Source organism: Pholis gunnellus (genome assembly GCF_910591455.1).
Source record: "Pholis gunnellus genome assembly, chromosome: 6".
Classification (NCBI taxonomy): Eukaryota; Metazoa; Chordata; class Actinopteri; order Perciformes; family Pholidae; genus Pholis; species Pholis gunnellus.
This window is the reverse complement of record NC_136532.1, coordinates 9,601,367-9,612,712: the sequence shown is the minus strand read 5'-3', so window position 1 is coordinate 9,612,712 and position 11,346 is coordinate 9,601,367. Positions and strand designations below refer to the sequence as shown.

Genomic DNA, 11,346 nt, shown 5'->3' with positions numbered 1-11,346 from the left:
TTCAACTGCCTTTGTCAAGGGAGTGCTTTTCAAATGGTACTAACGGTTTCTTCTTCTTTTCTTTGTGGTGTTGGTTTGATAAATCGGTTTAAATGTTTTGGCTATATAATGTGGAGCACATTGTGGGTTTTGGGGTGAATTCATGTTTTTCAGCTGGACAGAAACATTCTCCAGTTTTAAAAAAAGGATTTCTGTGACTGTGTGACTTTGGTCTCACAGGTGTTTCTGTGAATTACTTTCACGGACCTGAACCTTGATGCCTGTATTTTAAAATTGACTGTTTAAACATCTTTAAAACAAGTCTATGCATTTATGAATTTGCAGGGCAGGTTCACGGTTTTATTTGATCACAGAATGTATTCCTGTTAATGACGGAACAAACGGGTGAATGTTGGTTTGTTCCACTCTGAGTCACAACACAGTTTTCTATAGTTGTAGAAATCTGATAATCGCGACATCTCATCTGATTTTAAATTATAATGCCCCCTGGCCCGTTTTTCATTAAATAATGTACAACCAAATATTTAGCAGGCTGGCTCTCAATCCATTTCCAAGCTTGCACTTTAGGTAATCTGTAGCATGTCGGTAGTCATTTGGCTCTGCAGGTGTGTATAATGTGTGTGTGTGTGCAATATTAATATTATCAATCAGGCTGTAGAAAGGTTTAGACAGACCTAAGCCTATCAAGACAATTTGCACTCTAATTAGTTTACTTTGTGGTTTTAAATGGGCTTTTCCTTGATACAAACTTTAAACACTACTTGACTTGCAAACTAATTGTTCTGAACTTTAAATTAGTGACATTTGTCCCTTTTGTGTTTTCTCCAGAGAATTTGGAAGTGGTGTGTACGTGGTGGGTTACTGTAAAGATGTGGAAATGTTCTTTGCTACGATTCCTGGAAAATGCTACACTTTATACTTTGCTGTGTGGGAATTTCATTAAATAAAACTAGTGTGTTTTTAAATCTTGTTTTGTCTCTTTAATGTTTTGTAGTTTCGCTTTGATTAATCCAACAGCTGTAGCAGTGAAAACGTTAAGGCAGTGCCTGGCAGAAGTCACAACCCAAAAACATAACTTGGTGCCATTTAACCTCCCTTCTATTCTTGCTTTTTCATGCTTCATTTTGTACCTGTATTTTTATATTCTATTGTTACTAATCCGTTTTATCTCTGCAATGATCAATTTCCATGCATCGGATGAAGTATGCCTTATCTTAGTTGATGCAAACGTAGCATATGACATGAGAACAAGATTTAAAGTGAACGCTAAATCCACTCACCGTAAGGTTGCAGATAAATCCTTATTTATTCTATTTCATGAGCTATGTATGAGAGGAATCGATTATGGATGGGTTTATTGATGGTATTCGCCGCAGAAACATTGACTTGTCCATCCATCCACCTGCTGCAGGATGCTGAGCTGTGGGAGGAGGAGGAGGAGGACGACGAGGACGTCACGCAGTGCACGCTCGCGCCCTGTCGTTGCAACGCGGAAGCGACGAAGGAGGAAAAGAGACTCCACGTCACTGAGGTGTAATATCGGCGTCAGTGCAACACACAAGTGCTACCTCAGTGCGATTCCAGTCCCATTGTACACTTCAAGATATCCTCGCCTGGGTTATAATAACTCGTATGACCACAAAGCGAAGATACACTCGGCTGTTTCTGCACGGCGCGGCGTCGGTAGAGGAATCCGCTGAAGGTAACGTACCTTAACGGACGGCTGAGTCTGTTTTGTCCGCTGCCTGCTAGCCGGTCCCGGGCTGAACCACCGGGACGGTGCCTGCTACAGTATTTCCTCTGAGCACCGGGTCACCGTTACAGCCTGAAGAAAGCGGCATTGTATTGATGTGTTATCCGCAGGGGCCATTAGCGCCAAAGCTTCCTCGCGACGGCTGAGTGTCAGTGAATTGACTCAGCTAGCTAGTGTGGGTTTAAGGTCGACGGGCTTCTGTACGCGTTGTTGACGTTTCGCTTTGACAGCTGCTGGAGTCCAGCTGCTGCTGCTGCTGCTGCTGCTGCTTACATGCATTTACGTTCCTGCATCTGATCTCATGCAAACTGTATAATATGATAACTGGCTACAGCTAAGACGTGGACAGAATACAAAAAAAAAAAAGCAAGCGGGCCCGTTGGACAGTTGTAGGAACTGTACTGTAAGCACACACTAACAACATGCTGAGGCCCATTCATTGACTTCTGATGCTTTAGACAAACACTAATCACTAATCATTTTACTGTAAATACAAGAAACATATTGCACATGGATAAGTCATCATTCTAGTGTGTGCCATGACACTGTTTAATGCAATATCATCATATCATAGTCCCATATACATGAGTTCAATACTATGACTCGTCAACATTATAAGGAAGGGAGTGTGTTCACCATCGCTTACATATCTAAGACACACATCTGTGTGTGTTTATATCAATTACAAATACACTGATTATGTGTACATTAATTTATCCATCCCAGCATTATCTTCTTTAGCACTTCTGTATATTTTTGTTTTCCATATTTGCAGTGTGTGTCTCTATGGCTGTGTGTTGTTGTTGTTAGTAAATGTTTTACTTGTCACTTTGCATGCGTTCTGCTTTTATTTGCATCATGTTCTCTAAATTCGATTTACTTGTTGCCAAAGTCCTTGATTGTGTTTTTCTCGTGTTTTGTCTTTTCGCATGCGTTTTCCTTCAGTTGCAGTGTGTTTCTCCGCCTTTCATTGTGTGAACACACGCTGTATCAAGATGTCATGGGATGTGTAGTCTGAATTAGCAGAGGTTTATAGTCTGCAGTTGTCATTTTTGATAAAGTGAGAAATTGTAGTTTCTTGTTTCTTCAGTGAGCCCAAACCAGATGGTTGTCATATGTTCAGAAAAGCGATGTTTCTGTTGGGCCAAAGGTGGAGAGAATACAATCGATGTTTGAGCCCCTGGTTTAAAAGAAGGAGTCCTCTTGCTCAAGATCGCTTGTTGTTTTGACCACATGTCATGGCTAGGTCGCAGAAGTAATATGTTAACGTAACATAGATTAAGGGACAATAGATCTGTCATATTCTGATCATCTGTTTATTGTATGATGACTTAAATGTATCTTATACTTGTGTTTCCTGGTATTTCAATGTTGTACCCGAGTTAAATGGACAGTACTGTTTGTGTGTTAATATTGGGATAAAATATTGGGATATTTTGATTATCCCATCATTGAAGCCAGTTAACTCCCCCCCCCAGGCTAAATCCAATAGCTCACTTTGATACATTTCTTTGAAGTAATCTCAAAAACGATGACAGCTTGTATCATACATATCATTGTCTGTATTCAGCCAAGGGTAAGAGCAGCAGCACAGTGTTGCCTAATACGTAATCTTCCATCACATCCATTACACGATTGTGGTTTGCTTATAATGTGTGAAAAACTCCTAAGTGAGAACCTGTTTTATAGGGAACACCCAGTTACACCCCACACACACCTTTTACTCTGTCAAACCAACAGTCAATCATGAATCATGAAAGAGGAATTTGGACCCATACATTAGCCTCCTGATTTATCTGATTTATCACATAACTGGTGTGAGCTCGGTGTACTGAGACGACACGAACTGCACAGCACTGCAGGAACAGACGACGTCGAGCTAAGATGGATATTTGGCACACGCTGCGATCATTAGGAGCACGGCAGGGGGCTCCCCTGAACTCCTAGAGCCATTCATTTCAAAACAATGCATTACCAACATAGTTTGTGTATTGTTTGTTCAAATTGCATCGCAGCACTCTGTGTTTGAAATGGAAAGGTGGCGTTACAATCGAGCATAATGGTGCAAACATCATTACTCTGGTGTTAAAGAGAAGTCCTGCAAGGCAGTGAGCCATAAAATCTGACTTTGTACGAGCAGTCGGAAGCTGATCTGTGAAAATATGTATTTTTTTCCCTCCGTGTTCTTAACCCTGTCGCATAGGCACCTTTGAAACGTGTGGATTTGTTGTATCTTGATGGCTGCTAGGGGACGCATGGTGGTACAGTGGTCAGAGCTTTTGCCTCACAGCGAGAGGCACATGGGTTTTCGATCCCATGTCAACGCGGGTTCTCCAGCTTCCTCCCACATCCCCAGAGGTTGATTGAGGACTCTAAATTGCTCGTACGGAAATGAAATATTCAGAAATCAGAAAAATAGTAGTTTAGTGTCAGATTGTGGGGATTGTGTTCAATCAATCTCTGAGTCCACTTACAAATGGAAGTCCCAACACACAGCAAATCAAATTGTGTGCTTTGTTATTCAACACTATTACTAACTGCACTACAAAGCAAAGGGAAGAGGAACTGAGATGAGACTTTTTGTTTTGCTTCTCCATCACAGGTCGACTCACCTCTTGTGCAGCGGCAGACCAGTGAGGAAGTAAGCTCCTGCCTCAGTGCAGTACTTCCTCTCTAGCTCCTCTTGCTCTCAGCCTTAGCGCGGACAGGCTTCACTGTGCGTTAGCCCGCCCTTTATCACATAGTGATTTTGTTATGATGCTGGTTCACCAGGACCGACACCTGTAAGCCGTCACTTACCAGAGTGTTGTGATTATTACCCGATTGGTTCACGGTGTTCTCAATCCATTTTAATCTCCCGCTCATTGCTCGGAGGGTGTTTACCTTGTCTTCACGAGCCAGGTCAGAGGGCCATGGCCTGGTCATAATGTCTGTGTGCTGGTATAAGCAGCTAAGCTAAGCGCGACGGAACTGCTGGCTCATCCGGAAAAAAAAAGGGAATGTGTTTCTAAAGGTCACACGGCTTGTAACCTGCAGTGTGTTTTCACCTGCACACACAGCTGGAAGCGATCCAGCACAGTGTAACTGCATTTTGTTATGTGTGTGTGTGTCTATGGTTCACTGTGTCATTACTGTAAATGAGTTTTGGCTTCCTCTGTCTCTGGCAGTATTCATGGACTCTTTTTATGTGTTACGCTGGGATACCTTTTTGTGTGGAAATAGAAACGGCATCACTGTTTATTCAGAACTTGATCAAATTTACTTTCAAGGAGGCGACACACTCATAAGCCACTCCAGTAAAGGGTGTTAATGTAATCTTGTTACACAGTGATCGAAAACAAAGTGCTTCAGCGGCTCTCACAGAGGCAGCTTCTTCACCGTTACAAGGACTGCGTAGTCACTGTTTGGCTAATTCATTGCAGAAAATAATGAAGACGTGAGTATTTACCTAAACAAACGTCTCCCTGTTAATCTGTGACGTTAACGCTGGGAAGCAGGGAGACAATATAAGCTCTAATTTCATTAGTTTTTAAAGAGCTTGCTGATTGTAAAATGTGTACAGACTTTTGGTAAATGGAGATTACATGAGGCACAGGGAGTGCTGTGGCCTTACAAGCTCAGGTTTTACTCTCAGAGACAGTTGATGCAAGTTGGTTGTTAACATTGTGAATGTCTCTGAGCCACAGGCCAGGAAATGAAGGCTCGTCATAACTTCTCTCAGTATCTATCAGGGCGCTTTTGTTTGGGATGATAATCTTTAAATCGGACTCCCGCTTTGCTTATTTTCTTCTTTTACATGTTTTGCTTTCAAACCAGTCAGTAACTGATTTAAGCAGTACATACACACAATGCTTGGGAGCACAGAGTAGCAGGAATGTATCAGAATCTTTTGTATTTTTTTTGTATTTGAGTTATGAGCACCTCATTATAGGAGTAATAGTAATAAGTACTGCCTTTATGATCTTTACCTCTCTCTGCGTCTCTCGCTCTCCCTCTGGGTCGGCCCTGTCTCTTCATGATTTAGCTGTCAGATAAATGTTAATTGTGATATGCGGCATGTCAAAGAGAAGTTAGCCCTCCAGCTCTCACACCTGCAGTCATCACATGCACGCACAGACTTTCTTTTTATCCTCAGACTGAACTAGGATATATGCCATCTTAAGGGCATACGCTCAGTGTGCTAAATTCTGAGCTTTGCTACAGATGCATGTTGTTTTACCTCATCACAAAAATAAATAACCGTGTTGTCTCTCTTGTTTAGTGGAATATGTCCGATGGCAGGGAGGTTTAGAGTTAAAGATACGGATGTACCAGAACATCGCGCGGCGTCTTTAATATGCTCTCTGTACTTTCAGAGTTGATAACCGCGTTCTATCGAAGCCAAAATTTGAAATGATTTTTCATTTTTTGCCTTTTTAAAGTTTCAGGCAGTTAAACGGTTTTCATCACGCGCACTTCACAGGGAGAGTCGAGGAGCGACAGGGTAAACAGCACTGTTTTTGTTTACACATGAAAGAAAACTCCTTCACATGTGACACCATCCGCTGCAACAGAAGCATCTGCAGCAACAACTTGCTCTGACTCATTCAGTGCGGGGAATGTGTTCTGTTAATGCGAGTCGTCTCACGTTAAACAGTCAGTACGCTGAGGCTCCTGTTATTTATATTTTGGAAAATCACTTTATAGGTCAGTGAATTTGAGCCGTCACTGTTTCATTTGAGATATCTTGCCTGCCGCATTAGAGAACATTTTCTCATGTTCAAACTTCTTCCAAATGTTTTTCTTGTGTGTGTTTGTTCCCTCAGAGTACTCTGCCGCCTCAGCTCCTAGATGGGGGAATCGGGGTCACGCCGTTCCACGCTCGTGTCCCGCCTGCCGATCTTCCGCCGCAGCAGCAGCAAGAGGCAGGAGTCGCTCCCCTCCTCTCCGTCTTCGGGCGGACAGGGCAATGGCGTCCACACCTCTTCGCCCTCCAGCACCAACTCCAGCTCCGGCAGTACCGGGAAACGCCGGAGCCTTTTCCGAGCCCCGTCCCTCAGCTTCTCAGCTAAACGGAACAGCGAGCCGCGTGTCCAGCCCATCAACCTCAACCTCACCCCCCCGCTGACACAGAGCACCGATGCCAATGGGAATAGCCAGCAGGCGATAACGTCGTCGTCGTCGTCAGCGGGATTCAGTGAAGGTGGCGGACGGCCCAAGTCGCGCCACTCATTTGGGTTCGGCAGCCACAAGCAGAAGAAGATCACACGCTCTCAGACCGAGGATTTTGAGAAAGTGTCCTCTTCCTCCTCCACGAGTAATCGAAATGTATTTATAAACTGCATCAGTGGCTCAGGGGCCAACGAGGGTGACGACTCCGGGTTCCTCGATGACTACAGCGGCGGGGGGAGTAATAACGCTAAACGGTCGTCACGGAAGAAACAGCTGCTGCCCAAATCTTTCTCAGCTCACCACCGCTTCTCCCGGAACTCTGATCACCACAGACCTCCAGAAGTGAACCTGGAGCCCCCGAGCTCCACCAATATCGCTCCGGGGGCGGGCGGGCTCACGCCAGGGTCGTGGTCAGGAGAGTTGCTTGGTGCCGGAGGTGAAAGCTCACTGCAGTCCCCTATAGTATCAGAAGACCGAACCATAGCCATCACCCCTTCAGAGTTCATCCCCATCACGGAGGATTCTGCATCCGAGGTGGATGCCCTGCCAGCTCCCAGCCCCGGGTCTGGTTTAGCCCCAGGACCTGCCTCTGGGCCTGGGCCGGCTATTGACACAGAGCCACCTGAATCCCCGCCTGCTCCAGAGACCTTCAGCTTGGCCGTCTCTACCTCCCAGGTATAGCGTGCTTACATTTTGACAAACGTGCTAAATGATCTGAACGATGAAATCGTTCTGCTTGCAAACATACAAACAGGAATTTATTCGTAAAAAAGATGGCGACATTAGTGCTTCAGGAATAGACGATTCAACCACAGGTGCCCTTGGATGTCGAGAACAAAACAAAAAAAACATAAAGGAGGAATATTTATGACCACTGTGTGAAATCTGTGAAATGTGGCATAACAATTGAGCGCCGGGCATGAAAAGTCCTTTTATTGAAAGAGCTACGGCATGAAAAAGAAAACCCACGCATGTATGAACTGCCCTCCACATTTCACACCTTTGTGCACACAACTTTTCCTCCTTCACAGACTATTCTATTTCATGTTCTGGTAGAGGAGGGGAACCAAACCCCCCCCCCCCCCCCCCCCGTGTTTTTTGGGAGGGGGGAACTGTTTGGAAAAGGGCAGCTTTCAGAGAAAAGCCTTCAGTGCTGTTATTGCTCTTTGCTCAATGAAGACATAATGTTGTCTAGTTCTGATCATAGAAGATAAAGAGGAGGGAACTCCAGAAAAGAAACCATTTATGTAGTAGAACAACTGCAGAGACACAGCTCTGCACTTTGAAGGCCATTAATAAGTATACACACAAATATCCACCTAGTAAATGCGTGCTCAAGTGGGCTCTTCCCTCTGTAAACGTTTTGCCTCATTGGAGATCACAAATGTTCTTGTAATTCAATGTAACATTGTCAAATGCCATTGACGCATTTTCTGTTTTCCCACATTCTCAACAAAATGTCCTCTGTTCAGGTTTTCTTCACTCCAGCCCAGTCCAGCGCTGAGAAACCTTTACTCCCCGACACCAGCACAGCAAACAACACAGACTATGAGACTGCCATTTCCCTCTCAGAGCCTGAGACAGCTGTCCCCTGCCTACCTCTGCGGGAACAATCGCTGGAAGAGAGGAAGGAAAGAGAGGAAGAGAGAAAGGAAGCCAGGGATGAGGTGTCAGCAAAGGAGAGGATTGAGCTGGTGGAGGAGAGGAAGGCCAGTCTCCACAAAGAGACCACGAGTGAGAGCGAGGCGTGTGGTGTGGTACGCAGCGAGGGCTGCGACTCTAATCCGGAGCAATCGGAAAGACGGGCGAGAAACGTGCGCTCTATTCAAGAGAGAGGAAGTTTCTGTGGCTGCCACGAACCGCGGTCCTCTCATTTGAGGAAACCACATGCAGGTATGAAACGCACACAAACACTTCGCTAAATCACAGATTTACATGCAGAGCCACAGAGGGGCAGACAAACAGGGGCAAGAAAAACCACCTAAAAAATAATTACCATAAAAGAAACATTTGGTGCCGTTGAGAGGTGCTCCTAATCTGGTATTATGCATCTTTAACTTCCTGACTCTAGCTCTAAGCCGCTTATAATATGCAACTAAAACTACTAATGCCAAGATGCTTTTTGATTAAAGCAAGTATTTCAATAATAATAGAATAATTTATTTCCTAATCATTTGAATTGCGTGTTTTTATGTTATTGAACGCTATATATGACAATAACAAAGTAAAAGGACTTATGATCCCACATGATAACTTTGACACACAGACACAAACTTGGCCTCCGTATTTGTTTGACATTCTTCAAGCGTGCTGCTAGTACGACACATACGCTTTCTTTGGTGGCTTACTATATATACATACTATGCTTTTTATTTCATTCATTCCTTTGCTTTCCTTGCACTCTCTTACACACTCACACAATATTTGAATTACATTTACCAGAATTTAGTTTACCAGTTAGAGTTTTGGTGATTTCATTCATAAATATGTCACTATTATCTATGTTTTCATCAAAAACATTCACAATAATCTCTATCAAAATGAGTTTAATGGTGAAAATATTTACAAGGCAGTTGAAATGACAGCTCCTTCCTCCTTATGCATGACTTAACAAGTGTGAACAGCACATCCAATAGTTCATTCCTGCGCCTCCCACAGGAAACTGGTAAGTGGAGGTGGTGCAAACTGGGCTAATCATAATCAAAAAAGTTGAGGATATTTCCAAATATTACAAGAAAAAGAAATAAAGCTTTTATCTTTCACTTCTAGCAGTAACTCAAAAAAAGATGCCTTCAGTCCAACACATGAATGGCAGTTGTGGGTTGACAGCAGTGCAACAGTGTGTGTCATACTGACAATTTATTGCTGAACCGAAGATGATTTGTTACTATCCTCCTCCTTTCTTCTTCAGCTGCTGTAACACATTGTAAAGGATTTCTTTTTATTTTAGCCAAATGCCACTAATGTTTCTGCTTCCACTGACACGCATGCAGTTTATTGCAATTCCTTCTTGCAGGACAATAGCTGAATATTAAATATGATATATTGGTGAATATTTATCTTCCAGTTAGCAGGATCTACAGACAGAATACAGCGATTAAGCAGTTATAATATATTTTTTTTAAAGCTACACTTTCTTTCTTGCGACAAATGACTTATTGCTGGCTGCAGATTCTGCACATTGTTCTATCGTAGTGCTGCTGGACTGTTTGTAGGAATCGCTGGAGTTGCTCTGGAAAACCTTGAACATTTCCACTTAAGAGCTCCTTTTACCTGGAAAACAGGAATTGTTTTGTCTCCATCCAGGATTTTAAACCATCAACAGCTAGCATCACCTGTGGACTGCCCCAATGATCTATTCTGAGACCAATTTTATTCTCACTGCACATGTTATCCCTTTGACACCATTTAAACTACATTACCTGAACAGTCTAAAGATTCCTGCATTTCTGTTCCGTAGGCAGCCTACTTCCTACATTTAAATGTTGATGTTGGATTCAGAACATCATAAACTACAGATGCAGTCATGTCTTGGTACTACCTTACTTACAATGTTAAGTCTGTAGCAAAGAACCTTGGGGGAACTTTTGATAGCCAATTATCCTTTGAGCAGCATACCAGAAGTTACAGGAACGTGTTTTTATCCGTAAAGAAAGATCTCCAAGATAAGATGCAAGCTCGGTTTTAAACCAATCATACATACTTTCATATCATCACGCCTGGAGTACTGTAACTCTATTTTTACCTGTTTAAACTCCCACTCGGTCACACGGTTGCACAATTTATCCAAAACTCAGCCGCCAGATTATTAAGTAAATCTTGGAGGTCCCATCATATCATTCCAATCTTAGCATCCCTGAGCTGGGCTGGCTGCCCATTATGTTTTAAGATTCTGTTAACTGCCCACAAGGCCATCCGCCATCCGTTGCCTGGCTCCAGATTATATTAAATACGTTTTTAACCCCTCACAGCCCAGCCAGGCCCCTACAACCAGATGATGAGAACCTTTTAGCTGTTGCACCAACCAGCATGACGATCAAGGGGGGACGTTTGTTTTGTAACAAAGTGTAAGATCAGCAGACTCCTCTGCAGCGTTCACGTGCCTCCTTAACACTCACTTTTACAAGATGGCCAACATTTCACAATGTTTTCTTTTTTCCATTATCGCACGATTCATATTGTCTTTTTCTAACTATTTTATGGTGTTTTATTTGAACTTTGTCATTAAATATTCAAATTGTGCTTGTTTTAGTATCGTCATTTTCGCTCTAACCATATATTTGGCACTTTTATCTGTTTTTTTTCCTGCTTTTTATTGGCACGCTATCTGCTTTAAATGAGGTCATTAGTTGTTTTTTTTACAAGATCACCTCTTCATATTTGCATCTTATTTATTATTTATAGGTTGTTTCCTTTACTTAAATTTGCACCTCCATCTGTTT

At 43.0% G+C, this 11,346-nt stretch overlaps 1 protein-coding gene across 1 annotated transcript in view; it reads left to right on the top strand.

Moving 5' to 3' along the window:
• Nucleotides 1-1,552: 1,552 nt before the first annotated feature.
• ccser1 (coiled-coil serine-rich protein 1) overlaps nucleotides 1,553-11,346 on the top strand; it is a 103,742-nt gene continuing 93,948 nt past the window's right edge. The window contains exons 1-3 of the mRNA XM_079162010.1: nucleotides 1,553-1,702; nucleotides 6,559-7,579; nucleotides 8,377-8,797. Of these exons, the coding sequence (XP_079018136.1) occupies nucleotides 6,584-7,579; nucleotides 8,377-8,797 (1,417 nt within the window). The 5' untranslated portion in view covers nucleotides 1,553-1,702; nucleotides 6,559-6,583. The remainder of the gene's footprint in view (nucleotides 1,703-6,558; nucleotides 7,580-8,376; nucleotides 8,798-11,346) is intronic.